The sequence below is a fragment of the Carettochelys insculpta genome, chromosome 9 (genome assembly GCF_033958435.1).
Source record: "Carettochelys insculpta isolate YL-2023 chromosome 9, ASM3395843v1, whole genome shotgun sequence".
In the NCBI taxonomy this organism is placed as follows: domain Eukaryota; kingdom Metazoa; phylum Chordata; order Testudines; family Carettochelyidae; genus Carettochelys; species Carettochelys insculpta.
The window spans coordinates 22,924,415-22,952,115 of NC_134145.1; the positions used below are offsets into that span (position 1 = coordinate 22,924,415).

Below are 27,701 nucleotides of genomic sequence, written 5' to 3' on the forward strand. Positions count from 1 at the left end.
GTCAGCCATTCTGTCAAGAGAGGGCCAGGCAGTCTGGCTGCTCTCTGTCAACAGAGCAGATTGCTCTTTCAATCTGCTTTGATGCGTAGATGTAATCTGTTGACAGAAATTTTGCCAGGAACCCCCTTCTGACAGTAACTTCTGTCGACAGTGGCTTCTCATGTAGCTGTGGCCATGGAGACATCTCAAATATATCTTCCTGAGTTTTAAAAATGGGTTTTCTCACTTGGGTGGTGGTAACTAACTCCCAGGGTCCGGGAATCTGGGACTTTTGGAAGCTTTAAGCAGATGCCTATAGAGGCAAATATCAGAGAGGCAGCTGTGTTAGTCTGTATCTTGAAGAACAACAAGAATTCCTGTGGCACCTTACAGACTAACAGATATTTTGGAGCATAAGCTTTCGTGGGCAAAGACCCATTTTGTCAGTTGCAGCTAACAAAGTGGGCCTTTGCCCACAAAAGCTTATGCTCCAAAATATCTGTCAGTCTGTAAGGTGCCACAGGAATTCTTGTTGTATAGAATCAAGGTATTTTTAAGGTCTCTTGCAGGCCCCCACCTTCTGCACTCAAAATGTCAGAGTGGGGGGTCAGCCCTGACATTTCCGTATGGTGAATATGGGACAAATGGTAAAATTATTATATTCAAGCAAGTTCTACATCAAGCAGTTGCACAAATATTCAAATTAATATCAAATTAATGGAGCCACTCTTAAAAAAGAAATACTGTGTTGATGGCTTCTTTTTATTAACCTTATGGGGAGGAGTGACACACACAATCTCATATGCCTCTCTGACAGAGGGGATTGTGTGTGTGACCCACTAACCATTCAATCCTCCCCGCCAAGCTCTTTGTCTTCCATGTCTGGCTGGAGCCCTGGGACAGACCCACCTAACCTAGCCCTGGCAGTGCATCTTCCCAAGGCAATATGTTAGTGGGGTAAGGGTGGGAGGAAGCATTCAGGATCACATTCCACCCTGCTTCCAAGCAGGAAAGGGCAGGCGAAGAGATGATTTTGCCTGTGTTTGCAGGACTCATCTCTTCTTCTGCTTGCCCGCTTATATGTGCCTGAAAGCACCTTGTCCTTCAGTGCTCACACACTGTCAAAATGCAACTAACACCTCCAGGCTGCTGCTGGTGAATGATATATCCCAGACTCCTCCTGCTATAGCACGGGCAGGAAAAATCAAGCCCTAAGGATGTATTGAGCACCTCAGCCCAGGGAGCCTGCCTCCAGGGGGCTTCAATGAACCCAGCCAGAGAGGTTGTTCAGCAGGGGAGGGCGCCTAGGAACGTAGTAGCATTGTGTGTGCTGAGGGCAGAACCGAGGGAGGTATGTGTGAGAGAGAGAGAGCCAGAGAGAGAAAGAGAAACCTGCTAGGAACCTTCCCAAGGGGCTGCTGTGGAGTTTGTAGGCTTGGGGTGCGAACAGGCAGGAAATGTCTTTCATTCCCCCATCTCTACAGACCTTAGCTGAAGGGCAGAGAGGCTTCTCCCTGCCAGTTACATGTGGAGTGTTGGCACAGGCAGGACTTGGTTCTTTCTGGCCAGGGCCCTGAGCAAGAGGGTCTTCAACTTTCACAGGGTGCCAGCCCAGCCAGAGACAGTAGAGGAAGGAAGGAGCAGGCCACTCAGGCTGCTGGTGACCTCAGTGCTCTGACTAGGGCCTGGTTCTCCACACAACACTGGGAGCAGAACACACCCTGCTGGAGGGCATATGGAGGAGCAGTGGGGTTTGACGGAAAGGAAAAACAGAGAGGACAGCAAGAGTAGGAACCTACAAAAGGCGAATAGGTGGGCAGCAGAGGTGACACATAACTTGTCAGGCGCCTACCCCTACTCACCAACAACAGCAGCTCACAACCAGAGCCAGCTGGAAATTGGACAAGGTGGCAGGGCCCTGCTGGTCAAAAGCTAGATGCAGCAGGGGCAGCATTGATGAATCAGTGGGAGGAGCAGCTGACCCCATGTGCTGCATCTTCATGCTGCCAAAATCTGTGCACACCCACCCTAGCCACTGGCCAACAGAGCCCACTGGTTTGACAGGTAGCTGGTGAACAGGGATCTGACCAACAGCAGGACCCACCAGTACTGATGGCGGGGAGACAGAAAACATGGAACAATTTGTCCATTTTTAAGAAAAAGTCAGGATACCTGCAAGAGAGCTTAAATATGGGACTGTCCTTTTAAAAATGGGACCGCTTGTTCCCCTACTTAGGGTGAAAAGCTGCTATTCATAGCCAAATTATTTAGTATATTAAGCCTCGTTTGCATTTTTATTTATGTGCTTTGATCTGTTTGCTGTTACCTAGAATCACTTTAAATCTATCTTTTGTGGTTAATAAACTTGCTTTTGCTTTACCTAAAACAGTGAATTGGAGTGAAATGTAGGGAAATCTTAACCCAGGGGCCAAAGACTGTTGCATATTCCTTTCATCATTGAAGGAGGGGATGAATTTGAGCTTCCACTGCATGTTCACTATGCAGAACAAGTCAATATAATTTTGGGCTTATACTCCAGAGCAGGTGCATGCCTGAGGAGCTGGTAGCTGCCTTAGCTGTAGCCTTTCTATGCAGGGAATGGGTCAGACCACCCGCATGTGACTGCAGTTGAGTATGTCCAACCTCGCCAATGGAGAGCACAAAGGGGACTGTTGTCCCTGGGCCCAGCGTTGCAAAGGGACCCAGAGCTCCAGTTCCTTTGAAATGCTACTTCAGCAGCAGTACCAGCCAGAGCACCAGACCTCTTTGAATGCCATGGAGGGCTCTGCCACTGCTCTGTGTATGGTGGTGGGGCCCAGGGCTGACTGCCTTAATTACCACCCCTTCCACCCTTGCACCCACCTCTTTAGGGGCAGGGAGTGGGGCACCCCTCCCACTTTGCCCTCAGGCCCACGGCAGCTGCCAGAGCAGCTAAGTGTGTCTCTATCTTATATGTATGCTTATGAAAGTGCAGGGTGGCGGGCTAGCTCTGCAGCTCATCCCAACAGTACAGTGTGAGAGCGAGCCCAGGCTAGTAGGTCAGAAGGCTCTTTTGTACCCCAGTTCCAGGTGGTACCCCAGGGGAACCCATCATGCCATGTATCAGAAAAAATATATAACAAATAGTATACAGTAAACCCTCGATTTAACGGACCCCAATTTAACGGACATCCAAAACAATGGATGCTGCCTGCTGCCCCTCTGCCCCCAAATAAATGCTGGCAACACACCAGAGCCACTGGACCTGGAGCTGCCGGGGCTGGAGCAGCCAGAACCATGACTGGGGCTGCCGGGCCAAAGGAGCCACCACTGTGGCTGGGGCTGACACTGCAGCTGGGACCACCAGAGCCGGGGCAGCCACCAGGCCTGGAGGAGCCACTGGGGCTGCTGCTGCTGGAGCTGCCATGCACTCCTCCCTCCAGGGGTGGGGCACATATATGGGCAGGCAGTATGTGCTGACCTGCTACAGATTTGGATTTAACGGGCTTTGGGCATTAACGGACACACCTTCCCCTCTATTAGTCCATTAAATGGAGAGTTTACTCTACATTTAGAATAGTACTTTTCATGGATTTATGAAATGAAAAAATGCCTTAGACTCTGGGCCTGAGCCTCATTTACAAGAAGGTCCTGGCATGGTAAAAGAACTTTAACATGGTATAAAGAACTTCATTATAAATGAGAATCAGGCCCTCTATCATATTTACCATTAAAATATATCTCTCTCTGGGATACAAACTAAGCAACTACTCTGCTGACAGACACAACCTTCAGCAGCAGTTTCCTCTGTGGTCAAAAATTTCCTTTTCCTAAGTTCAGAACTTTATTTATTTATGGGCATTCCTATGGAGATTTGCCATATTCATTTTAAACCAGTGCAAAAAGCATTGCTAGATTAAGGGATCCATGACAGTTTTAAAGTTCAATAATTCACATGCAATCAAAAGCTAGAAATTAATGCTGTATATCATAGGCAAGTTTTTCTATTGTTATATATCAAGTATATTTAGCTACAGCAAGTCACAGAATACTGGAACTTGGTATCATACCATTCTGGTTACTTGATTGCTCTTCCTTTCACCTCTATCCCCTTATTTTAACACCAGCTACATTGACTATTGCTAGAGCTAAAAATCTAAAATTGGAGTTGTAGGTATCCAAAACCTTTGACCCAACCATTCAGCTATCATAGAGTTGACTGAAAGGCCAAACTCCCACTGATTTTGAAGGAAGAAGGATCACACCAATAAAGCATTAGCCATATCACATGTCCACCAGATATCATCTGTTAAAATCATATCAAAATCGAACTGCAGAAAATAGGAAAATGGTAATAATAATAATCTGATTTTAAGGTTGAATGTATCACACTACCACCTACTACACCAATATTGTGTGAACTTCTCTGATTACTGCTTCTAAACCAGTAACCAGAAAGGAAAGGGTTAGATCTATGGCTTTCACTGGAAATGAGATAAGGAGGAAAGCACTTTGTTTAAGGCTATAAAACTGATTATTAAAGGAACTCTGCGTCAGGATCAGGATAAAGGAAACACAAAAAGCTAGAATCAGATAAGGAAATTTACAGGCAGTATCAGATGGATGGCAATTGACAAGGACCTTTCCTGACTCCTACCATGCTTGCAGCTATGCTTAGAACCATCTCTGGTAAAGTATGATTTTTAAGTTCAAGACAGATAGTTTAAAATTAAATACAATAACTTTATGTAACTTTCTACATGAAATTAATTCAGCAATTATATTTAAGGTTGTAATATATAACCCTATTTACTATATAAAGAGAGGGTATTTTTGGTTTTAATTCTAAAAAAAGAAGACTGATTCTCTTCTAGGAGCAGGAAAATTACAATTGTGTGCAAAAGTGGGACAGTGCCATCCTATGCAATATCTGCCAACAGAAAGAAAAGCACAAGGAAAGAAGGAAAACAGAATAATCTATTTGCAGAAAGAAAGCAGATATGTTCTTTTTTTCAAGTGGGTTTTCTAATGTTCTTTATTTTTTTGCCACAGAATAGCAGCACTGTATCTTTAAACTGTGTGAACAGATATGAAAAAGATAATTAAATAACAGAAGTGCACAAATGACATGTAGACTTGATAACACTGCACAGCACTAACAATTAACATGCCACAGTATATAGAGCTGCAATATGTACACCAACCATTAGCATTCCTGTCTTTTTCATCCATTTGTATCACACATCAGCATTTTGCATCATACATTCTAGACACACAGGAAGACAGACATGATGTGAGGCATGTGCTTTAATTAGGCCATAACATTATTAACCTAGTCGATCTGCGAACCATTCTGCAATATCTTGTACCATGCAGTTCATGATTCTTTCTTTATCCATTTCTATCTGGTAGAGGGCTATAATCATTCTTCCACAGCCATTCCACAGCCAGCTGCTGGGACCTCACCAACTCACACACGGGTTAGGAAGCTATCTCCTCATGACACCAGAGACTAGGAGCCCCCACATGCCTTACATCTGTGTTCATCTCCAGTTAATCAAGGATCTGGTTCCCCGACAAATATTTGCACTTGTGGATACCTTCCACAAGGAGATGCCAGTAATTAACTTGGCTACTTCCCTCCTGTTCCTCAGCTGGTTTCTCAGATGTTTAACATTTCTTTACCTAATTTTAGCCAAAAATACACCCACTCCCAAATCAGAGAGGTGTACCTCATTTTCCCTGAACAGAAGAGGCTCTTGCTGGAAGGAGTGGGTGTACATATCTTTTTCCCTGTGTGCACTGGGGCCAATGTTTTATCAGCCCAACCATTCAGCTGATACCTTCTCTACTTTGCCCCCAATCCCTCCAGGGTGAGGGAACCCCTAAAAGATCCAGAACTCTTTTTTTGTCCTCTTGAGTCCTGTCTTTGAGGATGTAGGGATTGCAACATGATGTAAAACAGGGCCTTAAATATGTTGAACAAAGTTTTATCAGCAGATGCTCTTTATTCTTAACAGATGTTCCTGGAATATTTAAAATTATCTTTGGAACTATAGCCAGAGTCCAGATTTTGAGACAATAGTTATTAAATAAATATTTAATGGTACACTTACTTGTTTCCCAGATGTAAGCATTTTGTCTTCAGTATTCTGTTCAGGTTTAATGATGTGATATATGGAACTTTTACTATTGCAGACTGGAAGTGTGCTTTGACTATAAATATATTTTGCTCCATCTCTGATATAATGTCTCTTCAGAAGAACTTCAGCCAAAGAAATTTTGCTGTAAAAACAGAGCGTGTGTTACTTTTGTTCACAGGAGATAAAAATATAGGTACTTGTGAGTGACTGAATAATCTGGACAACTGATGTTTTTATTGTAATTAAAGAACAAAGTGAAATTCAGTACTTGAAATTTCTTCCTGTACATCATTATTACATAAGAAAAACAAGGAAATTATATGACAAAAGTAATGTTAATTGAATATGTCGGGTGAAATCTTTTAACCATAAAAGGGAGAAAATTCACTTACAGTTCCCACTTCTAATTTAACTCAGTTCCCTTGATGATATATGCAGTAAAATAAAGATATGTAACTATATACAAAATAAGAAAAACTAGAAAGGCCCTTGAGTTAAATGTAAGCCTCACGGTTGTCTTAAGAGGGCCTTCAAGAAAGAAAAAGGCAAAGAAAGTACTGACTAAATGAAGTGAAGGAGAAGTAAGAAAAAGATGCATATAAAGCCTTTAGGGCCTAACTCAAGTTAATTCATGTTAGATCCCATTCAAGTCAAGATTTTGTTGAGAGATTTCTTATACCGAAAAACTGGGTCTTAAGAACTGATATCTAACTGTATAGATATTACCTGATGTTTATTAGCTCAGCTTGTAAATCAAATACATTAAATTTTATTGCTTTTGAAAATATACATTTTGGCCTACACAATCAATTTCTCTTTTTTTTTCTTTACCTCTCAATGCTGATTTTAAAGAAGTGAGCCTACAACTCACAAATCCACACTATCTGTACATAATGACATTTAGGTTTGAGAAAAATTGTCTTTTTAATCATGTCTTTAATCATTTTGACTTGTAAATGTTATTTTTAATTTTTTAAATTTTATTTAAATTTTCGCAGCTGTGGAAAATTACAGGGGTGTTGCAAAATTGAGTTACACAGTAAGCTTCAAAAAGTTCACACTTTACAACCATTAAATAGTAACACAAATTGTCAAACCCTATCAAAATACACAAATAAATGACCTTAAATCTAACACTAGTAAGTTCTCAAGCAACATTTTTCTAACTTTGTCTATCTGTAAATATTGTCTGTGTATATAGGGTGAAAATGGATGCTTAAAGAAAGATATCAAAAAATCCAATCCTTCCAATTGTAATTACATTTGCATTCACTTTAAGGAAACTTTATACTACCAGTGTAGTGTGAAAGGATTGTCAGTGATTTAAATGGGATTGGGACCTAAATATAGGGTTCTGTTTTCTTTGCTTTACACCTTATATGGTAATTCTACCTGTCATATAGAAAAGTCAGCCTGTTGTCCAACCATGACACAGTACGACTCAGAAGATAATAGATCATTTCAAATGTATAAGTAAGATTACAATTCTAGCAGGGAGGTCACAGATTCAATGACTTTCTGAGACACCCATGACTTTGTGGACCAGGGCTAGAAGAGCTATCAGCCGTTGGGTTGCTGGACTACCAGATGCTGGAACAGCTGACCAGCAGCCAGTTCCAAGGCGGCAGGAACAACTTACCCACCATCACCCAACAGGCTGCTATAACAATGGCCCCCAACCCACCAGGGCAGCAGCTGAAGTTGAGTCAGTCCTTCATGCAGGAGCAGTGATGGGCCTATAGCAGCTGCAAGCTTTGGTCTCATTCTGTTTGCACCTCCCAGGGTATTTTTATTTACAAGAAAAAAGAATTCATGAGCACCTCACAGGCATCAGCGAATTTTTGTTAATGATTGTGACATGACTGTAAATCATATCTGCTAGATGTTCTAGGGGGCTGGTGTTGATCAGGAACTCCTAACCAGTAAAAGCTAGGACAACAAAATTCAGTATATAGCTTCCTCTTGTCATAACTTAAAGCAAAGTCAGGGGTTGGTTGTGCCAGGACAATGGGGTCTGCAGGAATGGGAATGCTTCTCCTAAAACCAATCAGAGAAGAGAGTCACCAAATCAAGTATAGCCCTCAAAATTGATATAACTGAGCAAACATTGAAAATAGGATGAACCTTGAATGCGATTGCTTCTCAATAAACCTAACATCAAAGAAATAAAATGGAGACATGCGGGGCAGTGCTCTGCATTGACACAGCTAAATCAATGCTTAAGGGTTGAAAACTAGAATAAAAGGTTATTGGCGACCAAATGGACTATAGCCCTTTTTTGTTAAAACATAGCAAATAAGAGCTTATAACAATGAAGACAATAGAAAAAAACAATTACTAAAACAAATGAATAAATTTTAACATACAAAACACTATTTTTGAAAAACACAATTATTTAAATAACACATATGCATTTTCCTTTTGTTGAGTTACGAACCTGAGCAACTCTCGGTAAATCTGCTAGTTAATAAATATTTAGATAACAGCTAACTCACTCTCTGAAAGCAAGCCCCATATCCATGGGTGATTTGTAAACCACTGGCAAGCACCCTTCCCTACCCTTCCACCCAAGCTCCTGCCCCTTCTGCATGCCCCAGAACTTACCTAGAACCCCCTCCCTGTGGCTGACAGGTTCCACAACCTGCCACCCCCACCCTGCCCACAGCCCTGGAGTACTTGGAGGGAGACTAGACAGTGGTGTAAACCGCCCAGCCCCAGGAAGTTGGGTGACATGATCCCAGCCCTAGAACCCAGCAGCACCAGTGAAGTGAGGTCCTGTAGTGAAGGATAGGCAGGGCTACACCTGGCTTTCAGTGTTCCTTGGAAGCTGTGCCCTGGATGACTGCTCAAGAGAAAGTCAAAGCACCCAGCTGATTAGAAGAGTGCCCATAGCTAGGTTTTGTGTTTTTATTGGTGCAATTCACACGTTCCTAGGCGCACATAAAAATTTTATTCTGCACGTGGATGGAAAGATTAGAGTGAACACAGATGGTTGTCTGGGAAGGCACAGCCCCCCCGACCCAAATCCAAATCTTCTGTGTGAATTTACATCTGCCATCTAATTAACTAAGAAAAGCTTTTCAAATATACCAGCACAAATTCCAGTGATATGGTATGCTGTGAGATTCCCATTTAACGCATTAGATAAAACAAGAAAAAATATTTTCTCTCTGCTAACAGGATGCAAGGTTACAATTCTGAACTCTTTCAAGACAGGAAGTACTTCAGTGATGTGGGCTTGAAACAAATTAGTTTACATCCATGGGGAATGAAGAGAGGATTTGGAAAGTAAAATTTAATATTTATGTTGAACCTTAGGATCAGCAAACACAAGGTTTCGCTTGCTTCTGATTTTCTTTTTAAAACAGAGGTCAAATAGGGGCACCATCCACAACAACGGACTTCAGTGAGATTTTTTTTTATCAGTACTTAGGGTTGTCTTCACTGCAAAACAAACAAAAAAGGAGTATTTTTACATCATGATAGCTAACTTCATGGAAAACCCTAATGGAGATAAGGCATAAGTCATCTTCCAATGTGGCCAGTCGAAAATCAGCCTAATATCCACCCTCACCTGGTATCTGTAGTTAATTGGTGGGGGATATAGGTTTACTTCAACTACCCTGAGGTAAAACTACATGTCTTGTCTACACTAGAACTTTACATGAAGATAGCTATCTTGAGTTTTCTATGTTAATGTAAAAACATAACTTTTCTGAAATTATTCAGAAGATAGTGAGGATATTCTCAAGAGAAATTCAGTAAATGTCTATACAACACAAATCATAGCAAAAGTAGGAATGACTACTGTTATTGTGGAAAAAGGTATAATACAGGAGGAGGTAATTATATGCACTAGGAAAATTAAAATCCTTAGACCCAGCATGGAGGGGATACAAACATACCATTAAAAGCAAGAAATAAATCAGTATAACTAAATGGCAAGGTTCAAGAGGGTTATTCATGCCAAACAAGTATAATTATGAAAATGAAAATTCAACACTAGTAGAGCTTAAAGTAATATGTAAAATGGAAATTAGGAAAGTTAAGTTGGTATTTGAAGAGCAAAAAGCCAAAGGTATAAAAAGCAATAAAAAATTCAGTATATCAGACATAGGATCTCTGCAAAAGAATTGGTATTTCTGTTGTTCAGATGTACCAAAGGAAGGAAATGAAACACTTGGTATGGTTTTAATCAGGCTACAACTTTACTATTTGCTGTAAATGTACGGTGTAGGTAAGTCAGAAATGCAGCACTGTCTGAGCCATGCAAGTTATGCTTTTGCCCACCTGAGACAAAGGGTCTTCAAGAACTGATATATCTATCCCAAAACAAAGCTCCTTGTATACCGTGCAATGGTTGTTCCATATGCATGTGAAACTTGGACAACATACAAGCGTCATTTGAAGGCACTTGAACAATCATCAACGCTGCCATAGGAGAATCATAAATATCTCTTGGGAAGATAGGCACACGAACACTAGTGTCCAGTGTTGGGAGTGGAAATCCAAACCCCCAAATTCAAAATGGACGATGGTCACATGTCCAAGCTGAAACCCTTATCTGACACTGAATCCCAAAATGGAGGACCATAATTTGCTGAGTCATTCTGATACAGCAGGTTTTTCCCACCTTTTTCTAAATCACCTCAGGAGCTTCCTACAGGGTCTCCTGGCAGGGGCTTAATTACGTCAGTTTGCCCGCCACAAAGACAATATATGGACAGCATCCAGCCTTCAGTGGGGGCTGTCCATCTGAGTGGCAGAGTGGCTCACGCTTCCACCAACATCAAGCATCAAACACCGCAGGACTCCCAACAAGAGACAACGCCCATCGTCACCAGAGACATTGCCACTACGGATATCGGAGGGCAACATACCATTTACTCACCATTGAGGGGTCGCCCCAGAGTTCCTTCTGAAGGAGTTACAATTAGTCCGACAGTGGAAGGTCCTGGGTAACCATCTGGAACCTTGAAGAAGGGTTATTATGAGTTTATGTGTATGTTGATGTGGGACTGATTGCTATGATTAAGAGTGTTGTGTTTTATAATCTTAATTAGCTTTCTCTCACTTTCTCTGTTCACTGTATACTTAACAAAAAGGCCTTCTGTTTGGTTTACATAACTTTTGCTTTTATCCTCATTGGTTAACATAACAGTCAACCAGATGGCAGATGCTGGCATGCAGTGGCACAGGCTAGAGGACTAACTTGTTAGGGCTACTAGCATAGCCTTATCCAGAGATCCTACCTAACACCTAGGGAGACAAACATAACCAGTGGTGAAGCCATTATCATTCATCAACAACTTTGTTGGACTGGTCACATAGTTTGGATTGTCTGATCAGCATCTCCCAAAACAGATTCTGTTTTCCAAACTGGAGGAAGGATAGAGGAGCGCTGGGAGCCAGCAGAACCGATAGAAGAACACACTGAATTCGCACATGAAAAAGTGCAGCCTCAGTGTCGACCCTTGGGAGAACCTTGCCCAAGACCATCCCCAGTGCAGAATGGTAATCCATGAGGGGGTGGCACAATTTGAGAGGTCCCACCCACCACAGTGCAACTAGGAGAGGCGAAGTAGAAAAGAGCATCAAAAACTGCCCTGTGCACCTCCAACAGCTACTAACACTGGCCTCTTCTGTGATAAGATCTGCGGTTCCAGAATTGGGCTAATCAGCCATCAATGGACTCACAAATATTATCAAATGACCGCCAAAAGACCCCGCCATCACACAATCACTTGTAAAGCATCCTCTCCCTCATCAAGCCAGACAATGCCCCATCCAAAAAAAGTGAGGTGTGTTCAAACTAATAACAAGGGGACAAACAAGGGGGACAATGACACTGTAGATATGCTAACTGCCTTATAGGCATCAGTCTTCGCTATAGCTGATGTTGAGGAAATCTCTCTTCTGAACATAGTTGTGCAAGTAACAAAGGTGAGATAATATTTGACTGAAATATCAAAAGGACTAGAAGAAATTGATACACTGAGGAACAAATTACTATGACCCGACGGTTTTTAGTCAAAATTGTTGAAAGCTTTTAAGAAGGAAATGTCTGAATTGATAACAAAAATAAACAATCTCTTACTAAAATCAACTGCTATACAGGAGAGCTAGAAGGTAGCAAATATTCTACCTATTTTAAGGCACAAGAGGTGATCCTGAGAATAGCAAAACTTGCAAATGACAAAAGATTTGTGCTAGCAAAATCTACAGGCAACTGTGAGAAACTTCAGGAGGGACCTATCAAAGATGTATAAAAAGACAGCACATGTATTTCAGTGTTGATACATGCAAAGTGATGTATAATTGAAGGAAAACTCTGAAATGTTTATAAATTTACTTGTTTCTAAACTATAACAGTTTAGGGAAAATCTAGGTGTAACTGCAGATGGATCAATGAACACTTCTGCTCAAGATGAAATTATTTAAAGCACTAAATCACTACATGCAATCGTGATTTAAAACAAGCAGGAAACCTTTACTTAAATAATGTATTTTAATCTTGTTTTATATTTGTACTTTTTAGTTACCTGCCTAAAAAAATGTTGAGTTTCATTGGTTGGTAACTGTTAAAAATGTTGATTTGCAACTAAATACAGCCTTTACACTTATTTGATACTTTTCTTTGCTAACCAAGAGGGTATGCTAGATCTATGAATCTTTATTCATGCGATTACATAGCTTATTATTCAAATTCTTATTTTTTACATTTTTTTAAAATTATGTTAGGAAATGGAGAATGATGCATTTCTTATGTATTAAATGTTAACTATTTTAACTCATAATTTGTGTCAAGCATTTGGACGGAAATAGAAATTCAATTAAAAACAGTATTTTCAATTTTAATAGTTAAATAAAATTACATTAAATGTGTGGGATATGTAAGGGAAGAACATTTAGCAGGACATGTTTTGCATTTGAAACTAGCTGATCTAATAAACAAGGAAGTATTACAGTACTCATGTCCCACAGCTTGCATTTTACTCCACAAGAAATCCTCACATCTGCGTAGTTTCACCATAGTGTGTTTTATTTGCAGTATCTTCTACAGTTCTGTGTGCATGCAGCATACAATCCACCATGCTTCACTCTATTCCTATGTATAGGGCTGGGGGATTTTCATCTGTCTGAGATCCCAGGTTTTATTACCCTTCTTTTTCCTCCCTCTTCCTGTCTCCTATTTAACCAACTATAGTTCATGAGCTGGATTCCCTTGTTTACTGGTTAATCAACCAGTCTTTAATCAATTATCTCCCAGTTTAGGCCAGGAGGAAGCAATGGTTCATCCTTATGCTATTCCTACTCTGTCATAAGAAGTGTTAGGCTTATTTTGCTGCTCTTTCGACCAGGAAGTTAACAGCTGATGTTTGATTTTATTTGTCATGATTTCAATCCTCCATCCAAGAGTTGTACAAGAGCTGGTTCAGAAGCTTACTGAATCACTGATGTTGCTTTTAATAAATCTAGGAACACTGAGACAGTTCCAGAAGACTGGAAGAAAGCTAATGTGGTGCCAGTATTGAAAAAGGACAAAAGAGTTGACGTGAGTAATTATGGGCTTGTCCGTCTGACATGAATCCCAAGCAAAACAGTGAAGCACAGAACCAGGAATCAATTACAAAAGAATTAAAGGACAGCAAAATAATTAATGCCAATCAACACATTTATGAAAAACATATCCTGTCAAACGTTCTTGATATTTTGTTCTGATGAGATCACAAGCTTGGTTGATAAAGGTCTGTCACAAGGTAGCTACTGCCTGCGGACAAACTAGGCCCAGCCACCCTGGACCAGGGCAGATAGGACCAATCCAACCAATTAAAGCAGAGCAGGGGGCCTCAGCAATAGTTGAGCCTGTAACAGGCTATTAGCACGTAACAAGACAGAGGAACTTATTAAGATACGCTATGCCTGGGGGAGGAAAGGCCACAGTGAAGTAGGGTTAAGTTTTGTGGCATATTTCCTGGAACAGGGTTTTCAGATCCTCATGCAAACTGCTCTGAGGCTACTGCATCAGAGAGAGAAAGTAGAGTAGGCTGAAATGGCAAAGCTGCAAGAGGCCCCTTAGAGGAGAGGAGCTGCAACTTGAAAATAAAAGTTAAAAGATTGTTTTGCTGTTTGTCTGTCTGTCAAGAAAATAAAATTCCTTGCAAAAGATTGAGTGTAGTAGCATATATTTTGGAGCTGGGGAGATGCCCCACGTAGGGGCAAGGTCACACAGTTTTGATGTATTATACTTCTGGAATGTGTTTGAATTGGTAGCGCTTTTTATTTTAAAAAACCTAGGATAATATAAAATCAACATGGCACACATTTAAGCTGGACAAGTGATGTCTCAAAACATAATTGTAAAGATGCATCATCATCCAGGGGATATGTTTCTACTAGAGTCTCTGAAGGGATTAGTTCTTGAAGCTACATTAGTTATTTTTACCAGTGACACAGAAGAACACATAAAATCATCAATGATACAGTTTGCAGAACACACAAAAATGTGGGGAGTGCTTAATAATAAAGAGGACACATCACTGACACAGTGATCAGGATGGTTCGAGGAATAAATATTCTTCCAGAAGGGGAATTTCCTTCCCAAGAAGCCCTGTCTACATGGCAGCTTTTGCTTCCAGAAAAGGCTCTTCTGGAAGCAAGATGTCACAGGAATATGCAAATGAGGTGTGAGATATTTAAATCCACTCCTCATTTGTATGTTCCCCTTCACTCATTAGCATGCCCCTGTCGGAAGGGCAAAGCCCTGTAGACGTGGCCATAATGACTACCAGGGCATTTGCTGAATCATTCACTTTTCTTTTTGTGGATTAGTGTCCGAAGGGCAATTGGGAATTCCACTTGAATGGGGCATCCAAAGCCAAGGCATGTTATTTTAGCCTTAAACTTGCTTCAACTTGTATCACACCAACACAAGTATTTTGGGTAGTGGGGATATGTCTACACAGCAAAATTATTTCAGAATAACAGCCATTATTTCAAAATAACTTTGCAAGCATCTACCTTACACACACTCTTTTGAAATAAATTCAATATAGCAGGCATGTTATTTTGAATTTTGTAAACCTCACTTCAGGAGGAATAAAGCCAATTTTGAAATAGGCGCTGTTAAAACGGAATACTGCTATTACAAAATAAGCCATAATGGAATCTGAAATGAAATCTGTCCAGACATGCTATCTCAAAATAGCTGAATGCTATTTCAAAATGCATTCTTAAGTGTATTATTTATTAATTATTATTATTTTGAAACACACTATGTTGGAATAGCTATTCCGGAATGGATTATTTTGAAATAACACTGCTGTGTAGACATAGCTTGGGAGAACACACAGATAGTTTTAAGGTACTTTTTCTCCCAACCCAGCTGGGTTAAGTAGGGGCTGCGACACCTCAGGATCTGAGCCTGAATATTTTTTTCTGAGTCTTCAGGTAATGCACAGATTGTACTTTCCTGCTGACTGGGAACATCAATTCAGTTACAGAGCACTTGATTTATGTTGTGCTTCATTAGCTTCCTAAGGTCCCAGTTAGGCTCAGGACTCCAAGCCACGATAAAGACACACAAAAATTCCTCATTCCAGAAGAATTTATGATCTAAGACGACAAAAAGAAACCAACACCCACATATGAATGCTGAGATGAAATATACTGCATAAGTACAAAGTTATTAGGGAAATGGTATTTTTCTGTTCTGCCACCCTTTTCAAGCCATTTGCAAGGATTGGTGTTTGTTATCAGAACTTAGTTTTAGGATTTTTTGGGCAGACCCAGGATAGAAATGAAAAAGAGTTGATGAAGAAAGAAAGGGAAGTAGGTAAAAAGGAGAGTGAAACTGAGGCAGAGACAGGTAAAAATGGGAAATGAAGAAGAGAGTGAAACTCAGGCTCCATCTACAGTATGACGTAAATTCAATTTTATTAAAATCAATTTTGTAATGCTGGGTTTTATAAATTCAAATCTGACTATCCTGACCGCCCCACAAAGTCACCACAAAGTCAACTTACTGCTGCCACACTCAATCATCAAACATCAATTGTTGCCACAGTGCATTGTGGGAACCTATCCCACAGTTCCCTTAGCCCCATAGCATTCTGGATATTTTTGCTGGTGCAGTATGGGGAAAAAAATGCTCTGCAAGTGGTTGTGCATACATGATGTAATCTTCCCACACTGCATTGCCCTCACTCCCTCCCATGGAAAGCAAATGGCCATTTATTCAGAGTGTAAGTAGTAAAATCAGGGAATCCCAGGTGAAGGAAAACCAAACAGACTGGCTTCAGAAGGTGTAGTGCTCCAGGCAGGGGATCTGTCATATTGACCTGGGATCATCTAGGCGCCTGCATCATCTCATCTGGTCCTCCAGCCACTTCCCACCACCTTGAATCCATAAACAACATCCCTGAAAATGTGAACAGTGCACAATTTGAAGAAAGAGAATGATAGTAAACTTGAGGAAAAAAGGCAATTGTGATGCAGGATTTTTGGCTTTCCACTTCATTACACAGACATGTCCAACATGGGGGATGCAGCTTGCCAAATTTCCACATGCATGAATGACTCTGTGCCCTGTGATCACCCAGGTTTCTGTGCCATCTCAACTGGCCCTCCAGCCACTTTTCGCCTGCTTGAAAGCATCCCTACCTGGACAGAATGGTATAGCTTCTACCTGATATGCCAGCTAGTGCTCCAGGCATGGGATTACCACTCCCCTCGACCGCCCCACATTCTATTAGGGGCTTTGTGGAGTGTTAGATTGCCTGTTGAACGGCCCGTTGAAAATGACCCTTCAGTGTGTTGCTCAGGTGGGGGAGGGCAGCCCTGACTGAATGCGGGGGCGGCCCCCCCACATCCCATTCGGGGGGTGTTGTGCGGTGAGGGGGGCTGTCAGTTGAAGGGCCAGTTGAAACGGTCCCTTCAGTACGTTGTGCAGGCAGCACGGCCAGCCGCAACTGACTGTGTGGGCACCAGCCCTCCCACATCCCATTGGGATTGTCATGGTGGTAAGAGGGTTATCATTCGAAGGGACAGATGAAATAGTCCCTTTTCCCCTGTTGGCAGCAAGCGCCTGAAAATCTTTCCCACCTTTGGAGCCCTCACCGCGCACAAGTCAAGACATAGTGCGGCCTAGCAGCATGGTCCACACTGCATAGCAGGCACATCCTTGTACTAAGTTGGGGGCTAGCCAGGTGATGTGTTTGGGTGCGGGAAAGACCCCGACTACATGGCCCCTGTGGGGGAGGTGAGGCTGCCCCTGTACAAATGTAAACTGCAGAAAAGAAGTCTCTTGGTCTCTCACACAAGCACGACCCTTACAGCCTAGGTGCCACATGGTGCAGTGGGGTGGGGGCTGACACCAGTGCTGGGAAAAAAAAAATCCAAGTGCTGCTCAACTTACAAAGGGAGAGACAGAACAATGAACTCTGTGCTGGGGCTATTTTTAATAGGTAGATGCTCTCACTGCACTGATAATAAAGAAAGAAGTTTCTCATCCAGCCATACAAGCATGACCCCACAGGTTAGCTGCCGCAGGGTTTCTGGTGCTGAATTCACATATGTGGGCTTTCTGTTACCTAATTCCTACGCACCTGGAGAGCATCGGCGTTCGAAACAGCCAGAGAAGACAACCATGGGGCACTGTGGGACACAAGCAGGACTCCTCTGGAGACTAATAAAGTTGATTTAAGGACATGGTTTTTCCACGCTAGCCTTAATTCAAACTCTTAAGTTCAAACTTGATGCTACACTGAGTCACTTTCAGCAATGTTACAATATTGACCTGAGCACTCCCTAAAATCAACCCAATGGTATTTACAGTGAAGATAGTGATGTTGTAAAATCGAGCTAAGTGCCTTAAATTCAACTTTATCGGGTAGGGCAGACATAGCCTCACAATGGGCAGGGAAAAAGGGGCTGGACAGCTGAAGGCCTTCAGTAGTAGAAGTAATCTGCAGCAAAGTTAATACAATCCAGGAGGGGGACAAATTCAGAAGCTCAGTTTTAAGGTTGGATGAATGATTATATCAGGGGGTTGTGAAAGCTCCTCACAGCTGCCAAACTTCCTTGAATGTGGGTGGGGTGGGTGGGGCACTGGGTATTGCACTTTGTGTGAAGTTTTCTAAGCGCAGTCAGAGTATAAAGTGATACTAATTTAAGCCCTGAATCCTTGACTGTTAATAATGCTGAGATTAAAAATGAACCCATGGATGTTACTATTTAAGGTAACTAACTTTTTTTTATCACAGAAGGCAACATTATGACAGTTTTACTCAAAGGCAATGTCTACACTAGAGTGATCTGTCAACAGAAGTTGCTGTCAGAAGAGATCTTCCAACAAAACTTCTGTTGACAGCTCACAGCCACACATGGAAGTGGATCACTCTGTCAATCTGCTCTGTCAACAGGGAGTGTCCAGACTGCCTGGCCAGTCTCTCCACAGAACAGCCAGCTGGAAGCACAGCAGAGAGGGTTGCCTGGTTGATAAGAGTCCCCTCGTCTCCCTCCCCAGGAGAGTCCACATGGCTTTTTTTGTTGACAGATTCTGTCGAGACGGGCATTTTGCCTCATGGAGGAGAGGCAGAAGACTGCCACCAAAAGTGCCAACAAAACACATTTTTATTGTGGACACTTTGTGGGTTTTGTTGACAAAATGCCTGTTTTCTCAACAAAACCCCCTAGTGTAGCTGTAGGTAAGAAGAGTAGTACCTTACACCTCAAGCAGTTCAGCTGGTGTCAATAGTAGGGAAATATTTTATTTTATCTGAGCAAAACCATCACAATCTGGCACCACAATTACTTAAAACAGGCTTTTTCATGTCACTAATCTTCAGTTACACCTGGCACCAAGGCCAGAAAGGGAAGGTTTAAAGTAGCTTACATAGTATAAATGAGCTCAAAATAATAACTGAGGGCAAAACTAAGACAAGGTTCAGTGAGTTGTTTGGGGCACAAAAGAATAATTGCAGAAGCAAATATAAGAAAAGAGCATACTAGCTAACAGCACTAAAAAAAACCAAAAAATCAGATGTGAATCTAGTAGGCCATGTCTACACTAGCCCCAAACTTCGAAATGGCCATGCAAATGGCCATTTTGAAGTTTACTAATGAAGTTTACTAATTAGCATGCGGGCGGCCACAGCACATCGAAATTGACGCGCCTCGCCGCCGCGCAGCTCGTCCCAATGGGGCTCCTTTTCGAAAGGACCCCGCCTACTTCAAAGTCCCCTTATTCCCATGAGCAGGAAGGAGCCCCGTTGGGACGAGCTGCGCGGTGGCAAGATGCATCGATTTCGAAGTGCCGCGGCTGCCCGCATGCTAATGAAGCGCTGAATATGTATTTCAGCGCTTCATTAGTAAACTTCGAAATGGCCATTTGCACGGCCATTTCAAAGTTTGGGGCTAGTGTAGACATGGCCGCATAGTGGTAGAAGAGGAAAAGATTATTTCAGGACTACTCAAATCTAAACTGACTTTAAGACAGAATTTGACAGATCTGAAAACAGATCTGAGGATGGCCAAGGAACTAAAAGTTCTGGGCTGATGAACATGTCCAAATAAACAAAACATACGGCAAGCATCAGTAAATGAATCAGCTCGCATGCCTTCTTGTTGTTATTCATGCTTCACTAATCATTGTAAGGTCCTCAATTATATGCATTCGGTCTTCTGCCATAAAGACACCATGGTGTTGTATCTGGTTCTCCTTGCTAACCTTACTTTCTAGCATATTGTAATGGGGAGAAGATTATCCCAACTTGGTTTTAAAATAATATTCTAACTGCCCTCATACAATAAAAATCTCATTTAAAATCACTACAAATCTTGTGTACTTATTTTTCAGCCTTACAATGGCAACGTATTATCGTCCATATTAATAATGATGAGCTACTAAATATTGTTATGTTGGTGTACTCCGGACACAATGATATCCATTAGCTATACCATGATACAAAACAGGCAGCAGAGTCCTGAGGCCTGTTACACGGCACAAGAGGCATTTTTAACACTAGGTTGGGTCAAACAAATTACATTTATTAAGTTTATGTACAATTTACCTACTTAAAAAGCAGTAAGTTTAAAAGACCATGAGAATGAAAACTTTATTTCCTTCATTTCAACTTCAGCTTTGGAGGAACATGAAAGACCACACTTGGGTCCTCAGAGACTCTTAAGATAGCAGAGACTGACAATGAAGAATACCTAACCACCTCAGCTACACCAGCTCCATCATTTTAATGTTTTGGATACACTTCATCCACAGGCGTTTTCTTAGCTGAAAGTAGGAAGCTGTCTCCCTCCCAGAGGAAAGCTTGGTTTACGTCCCAAACAACAAAGAACCTGTTATTTTTCGTAAGGAAAGATGAACAACAAAATTACCCTTGGAACACCAAAATATGTTTTCATAAATCTTCAAGTAAAACCTGACTAAAATACCGCTGAAACAAATGGAAATAAGTCCTTGAAATAAGGGTCAATATCGAGAGAAATGTCATAATCCCACATCAGTGCTGGTTCTCACCTTATGGATAAAACACAAAGACATATTTCTCAAGAAAGAAATATGAAGCTGCAAAAAAAGCGCTAAAAATATTTCTTAAATATAATCTAGCAGCTATTGGTACTTGTTGTCTGTTCTGCAAAAGGAAATGTTGATATTGACGCAAGCCAGCCCAAACAGTTAATGTTCATACTCACCCTTTTCCTTAGGAAAGACTATATTGATAAAAAAACATATAACACAGTGTAAGCTTAGTAACAGAGAGACAGCCATGTTATTCTGTATTCTATCAAAACAAAAAAGCAGTCATGTAGCACTTTAAAGACTAACAAAATAATGTATTAGATGATGAGCTTTCATGGCACGGATTCACTTCTTCAGATCATAGCCTTACCAGAACAGACACAATATATAAAACACAGAGGTCCAAAAATTGTTATTAAGGTTGACAAATCAGAAAAATTATTGTCAAGGTTGGCAAATCAGGTAGAAGAGAAGAAAGGGGGGGGTGGGGTGGGGAAGTTAAGTGTTCAATCAAACATCAAAGTATGCATAAGTAAGACTCTTTCACATACTTTGATATTTAAATAAATAACAACTACGAGAAATCTCTGTTCTTATAAAACATTCCACAGTCTCTTCTACGGCCATATACAGCAAAACTGCTCATATTTTTATAAGGACTCTTTTACATATTTTATCTGACTCTTGACTCCCCCCCCATCTCTTCTGGTTTGCCCACCTTGATTACAATTTTTTCTGATTTGTCAACCTTGATAACTATTTATGGGTCTCTTTGCCTTAAATATTGAGTCTGTTTTGGTATGGCTATGGTCTGAAGAAGTGGGTCTGTCCCATGAAAGCTCATCACCTAATAAATTATTTTGTTATTCTTTAAAGTGCTACTGGACTGCTTTTTTGTTTTGATAGTTTTTAACGTCATCCTAAAATCACACACAGAGTATACTGTTTACCTTGCCCACTATAGAAAGATGAAGGACAAAGTTGACCCACTGTAATATGAAACTGGAGTTCTACGACGTTCTGATATTCAAAGCTAAAGCTCAAAGTGATGTGGAGGGTTTGTTTTCAGTTCTGTCTAATCTCAAAACTAATTTACATTTGTCTGTTTCACTATTTTAACATTGTATCTATCGCACAGGAGCCTGCTTTTGGTCTTTCTCTACAAAATCATGACCTGGATAGGACCTGCCTACCTATGATTTATTGTACTTGACATTGCATTCATTCTAACATCTCAGGAGAACACTTTTTCATTCCAAAGGTAAGTAGGCAGAAAGAGTATATAAATATGTAAGAACAACCCAGAGTTTATGAGAATTACAAACATTAAATTTTATGTGATGCACCAAGTCCCTTTGAAGCACCTTATGTTTCTTGCTGGATATATAATCTAAATATTCAAAGGAGATGAGCTTCCCCCCTTTGATGTACAATATTGCTTTGATGATCCATGAATACATTCTTATACTAGACATCATTGGTGATAAATAAAAACTTTAAAGGTTTTACCCTTTTATAGAAGGCAATGAAAATATAACCTACACTATGGCAATGAAAGATAAAAAACACATGTTAAAATGACAACTATGCAAAAGTTCAAGGCTCTATAAAATGATGCTCTAAGAATACAAGCAACAGTAAGAGAAGGAATGCAAATTGCCACAAGCCTTGTAAAAACACAGATAATACACACAAAAAACAAAGAAGTGAAACCAACATATGTAGTATTACCTACAGAACAAAGATGCATCATGCCTGTATTTTCATAATAGATTTGAGTGAAGAAGTGGTTAAGCCATAAAAACTATCTGCTAATTTAAACAGCAATCCTTTTGCCAGAGGAAAGATTAGAAGTCAAATGGCTTAGAACCAAATTCTGCCTTCGGGTACCATTTGTGACCCACCTGTGATGTTGCACCTCTATATTTCTATGGAAATATGTTTTTGAATATGAATATGCATAACTCAAATGTTGTGTGTAAATTGGGGCATGTAAATTATTACCAGAACTTGTTATCCCCTGAATGTATATATTTTGAGTGCATGTATCATTCTTGAATATGAAATTAGGAATATGAAGTATAAACCCATTTATAAATCTAGATGTGCTAGTAAAGGCCATTAGCAGTACTTAAGAAACGTAATGGCCTGATATGCAAACCAATGAGCTGTGAATAGTCTTGTTTTTCTTGTAAGTGTATAATATGGTTGGTCCCAGGGCCACTGAGGCCGTGTCTACACGTGCACGCGACTTCGAAGTAGCGGCGCCAACTTCGAAATAGCGCCCGTCATGGCTACACGTGTTGGGCACTATTTCGAAGTTGAAATCGACGTTAGGTGGCGAGACGTCGAAGTCGCTAATCCCATGAGGGGATGGGAATAGCGCCCTACTTCGAAGTTGAACGTCGAAGTAGGGCACGTGTAGACAATCTGCATCCCGCACCATCGAAATAGCGGGGTCCGCCATGGCGGCCATCAGCTGAGGGGTTGAGAGACGCTCTCTCTCCAGCCCCTGCGGGGCTCTATGGTCATCGTGTGCAGCAGCCCTTAGCCCAGGGCTTCTGGCTGCTGCTGCCGCAGCTGGGGATCCATGCTGCATGCACAGGGTCTGCAACCAGTTGTCGGTTCTGTGGATCTTGTGTTGTTTAGTGCAACTGTGTCTGGGAGGGGCCCTTTAAGGGAGTGGCTTGCTGTTGAGTCTGCCCTGTGACCCTGTCTGCAGCTGTTCCTGGCACCCTTATTTCGATGTGTGCTACTTTGGCGTGTAGATGTTCCCTCGCAGCGCCTATTTCGATGTGGTGCTGCCCAACGTCGAAGTTGAACATCGACGTTGCCAGCCCTGGAGGACGTGTAGACGTTATTCATTGAAATAGACTATTTCGATGTAGCGTGCATGTGTAGACGTAGCCTGAGAGCTGCTGAAGGCCCTGGAGCTAGGGAGGGCCAGGCTCCACCCCCTGGAAGATGTGGGGCTTCAGGCATTCAGTCCTCAGTGCTGCTGGGACCACGATGCTGGGCTCCTAGACCCTGCTCCCTCCTAGCCACAAGCAAACCAAGCCGCACTACTCTGGCAATTTAGAGGGGCCTGTAGCTCCAGCAGCCTCTGCTGCTACTCTCACAGTGGCAGAGACTGGAGTTCCAGGCCCCTTTGAAAGGCTGAGTCCAGGGGCAACTTCCTCTCTTTGCATCGCCCCATCACCAGGCCTGCTTAGTCCTACAAAGACATGTAGCCAAACCACTTGATGCTGGAACCCATTTTGATTGTGGTAATTGTCCATGAGGGTTGGGGGAGGGTCAAAGCTAAACACAAAGGATTCCCACCTTGGGAAAAATCTATTTATAAGCAGAGAACCCAAGAAAAAAAGTCCTTTCACTTTTTAGGCTTTGTCTCTTTTCAAAGGTGGTGGTTAGCATGCAAAAGAAGCAGACTTGTAAGTGGTCTGGCCTTCTGGTTTCTACTAGATGTCATTACTAGCAAATTAACACCTGACAATCTATTTTTCAGGTGTACAATATTTTCTCAGACTAATCCATTATATTAGTCCTACATGTTTTTACATTATTCTCCAGCTTAATAATGGGATATAATCTTTATTTTTTCCCTAATCAGTCTATGGAAAAGGTGAGATACATGCAACAATGTACATTTCTTTTAATTTTAAACAGATTTTGTCTCAAGGTTTTGAATAACAGAAGGGGCAATGATCAGAAAGATCATTTCACATGTACCTCTTCTATACGTGAACAATCTGATTGATAACATCACAGTTCAGTTTTAAATGGTCTTGTTTCTGAAACATTATAGAAGCTTTTAAACCAGACAGTGATTATCAACTGTTATGTGGGTGCATTTCTGCTCTCTCATCATTTCATCCCCAGACAAATTATATTTCACTCCTGATTTTAAAGCTGTGAACTCAAGCCAAATTAAGTGGAATCCAAGTCTACATTCAGAGAGAAACTTGCATTCAATTATTTGTTAGCTTTGGAGAACAAACTTTTAGACCCTAATGACCCCGCATAAGTCAGTGTTTACTGAGATTGTTAAAAGACTGAAGGATGACCTGACCAAAAAAAGTGAGATTTTTTCATCCTCGAAATGATAAAAGAATGTGCTGTGATTTGGATTGCCTTTGTTATAGGACACTTCTTCAGAATATAAAGACAGTAACATTTTTCCTGTTTCTGTTAAGAAATAAGTTACCTTTAGAAGGGAATATAAAAAAATTTCTGGATGAGAAAAAGTTGTATCACAGGCATCTTGGGAAGGAGTTTGAACTTGCTGCCACAGAGAAAATGTAATCTCTATTTTGGAATTGGTGGCAATGAGGTACAATCTTAACATCAAACTTGCTTGGGAAAGACATTTTTCTTCCTTTTGTAATAACTTTCTATTAATCATTTGTTATGGTCCAGCTCAGTGGATCTCAGCCTCCTTAAAATGGCTTCCAGTTTCCACCAGGGAAGTAAGAACACTGATCACCCCAAAATGCCAAAACAAAGCTCCTGGGAACAATTTTATCTTATCAGTAGCTTACAAGGACAATATTGCTTGGTGGGACTCTAAGTAGCAAAATTATTTACTCCATCTTTTGAAAACCCTTCACAGACAGTGGCCAGAATTAGGATAGTGTGGGAGGTTAACCTAGTTGGTCCCATCACGAGCTATGTCTAGACTACAGAGTTTTGTTGACAAAATGGCTGTGTTGTCAACAAAACCCACAGAGGGCCCAGATTGCCAAGCATGTTCTGTCGAAAGTAAGTCAACAAAATGCAGTGTTTTTGTCAACAGCCATACTCCACTCGCCACGAGGAAGAATGCAGCTGTTGACAGAGATCTGTCAACAAAATGCCAGTCTGCACATTCCGGGGGCGGGGGGGTGAGGGTGCAGAAAGGGCACCTTCTGTCAACAGGAAAGGTCTCAGGACACCGTGCAACCCTCTGCTATGCTTGCACATGGCCGCTTTGCCAACAGAGCTGTGGGGCAATCTGGCTTCTCTCTGTTGACAGAGCAGAGTGCTCTTTTGATCCACCCTGCAGTCTAGACACAATCTATTGACAGAAGTTTTGTTGCAAGATATCTTCCAACACAAACTTCTGCTGAAAAAGTCCTGTTGTCTAGACGTAGCCAAAGGGTGTCCACCATGCAAGCACATTTCCCTCTTTTAGAACTCTTGCAGTATTTTACTCTCAAATTTTTGACTGGATTTTTTCCAATCCTTCCTTTCCTTCCATTACATGGTTTTCCACTATTTTTCAGCAGTCACTCGATTCCTCAATATCCCTAGCATAGCACACATTCATTTACATCCCCTTTTTTGACTTGTCAAAGAGTGTGTTCTGTGAGGGATTTGAAACATCAATGCATTCAATACTTACCTAGCTTGCTGTTTACACTGTTATGTTGCAAACCTCTCCAGTAAGACTGTTCCTAAAGTACACATAAGTAAATGTAACATTTATGAGCAACCGATTCAGCTGAAAAAAATGGGCAGTTGGTGGAATTGTTTGCCTCATTGAAGTGTGTTGTGTTACTGTAAAGATTGGGAACCACTGACCTAGAGAGGTTGCAGAACCTCCATGATTGGAAATTTTTAAGAGCAGATTAGACAAACACTGGTCATGGATGATCTAGATAGTGCTTGGTCCTATCATTAGGGCAGGGAACTGGACTTGATGGCCTCTTGAGGTTCCTTCCAGTTATATGAGAAACAAAAATATGTTATATTACATTTAACAAATGAAATGTGAACAGAAAAGCAGTGCTTATGCGCAATGCGGCTGAGATAATATTACAGAACCAAGCTTAGTTTTTGGAAATTCCTAACTTGATATATCCAACTTGAGCAAAATGCACTATTACGTGCTTTTGCATTTCTTTTCTTCTTTTAAAGGAAACAATTAAAAAGATAACATCTGAAGTTCTGTAACTCAGGAATTTAAAAATCCCATCATAAACACCCATGTATATTGTTAATTCACTGATTTAGAACTAAAGACTTCTTAGCCATCTTATAAGCTCTGCATTCTTCCAGTCATTCTAATGAAAGCATTTTAGCTAAGGAGGTGTTTACAGCCTTTATCTGCTCATCCAAATTTATCAATACATGTTGAAATTTGCCTAACAACAACATTGTCAACTTCTGAAAATCAAATTAATTGGGAAAAAGTTGTCTGTATTTGAATCACGTGAACTTTTTGACTAGGTTCATAAAGAATACTGATGCCCATTTATTAAGAGATGCCTCACACAGAGAATACGCAAGTGAGGCTGTAGTTTCTTCCAATTAATTTCTGGTAGACTTAAAAAGTGTTGACTTTTCCATGCAAATTCATAATTGATTTGGATTCCGGCAGCCCCAGAGCCTCTTTACCTCCGTGATATTACTAAAGCTGTAGTCACTGGAATGCTCTAATAGCACAAATGTGATTTAAAAGAGGCAGATAGCAGGTCATTTTCTATAAATAGTTCTTGAGTCTCAAAGTCACTCCTCCAATCAGCCTAGCAGAGCCCAGGTTGTTAACCTTTAGGGAATACTGCAAGGTTCATGTTACAGTTCAGGATTTTTCATTAGTTTGGAGAGGATTTTTTTTTAAGGATACATTGCTTTATAATTTTGAACTGGGACCTGGATAGGGGGAAGAGGTAGAGGTAAACCATTCATTTCTTTAAGATGTGCTTGTTTCCTTTGTTTGCATAGCATTTACACCTTAAGCAACTTTTGGTGAAAAAATCCCATTTAATTTACCACACCCTTTTTTTAAAATCATTTCCCTTACACCATAATTTGATCTTTTTATCTATCTCAGATAATTCCTCCCTCTGCTTATGGACAATATGTACTATAGATGGATTAGTTGTACAGATTGCCATTTGATGGCTGAACTGTGCACTTCATTTTAAATTTGGATTTAACATATTCCATTAATATTTAATGCCAAATAAAAGAAAGGTGGCGGGAGTGGTGCAGAGTCCTCCTCACAGGCCAGATCTCCAATTTCAAATTGATGCTAGTGACTAGACTCTGAACTGTGCCACTGATGTGCTCCTAGTCGTCAG

The 27,701-nt window shown here is 41.0% G+C and overlaps 1 protein-coding gene across 2 annotated transcripts in view; it reads right to left on the reverse strand.

Moving 5' to 3' along the window:
- Positions 1–27,701, reverse strand: part of LRRIQ3 (leucine rich repeats and IQ motif containing 3) — a 64,141-nt gene that overhangs the window by 18,201 nt on the left and 18,239 nt on the right. For both annotated transcript variants that reach the window (XM_075002561.1, XM_075002562.1), the window contains one exon: positions 6,075–6,243. In XM_075002561.1, coding sequence (XP_074858662.1) covers positions 6,075–6,243 — 169 coding nt within the window. The remainder of the gene's footprint in view (positions 1–6,074; positions 6,244–27,701) is intronic.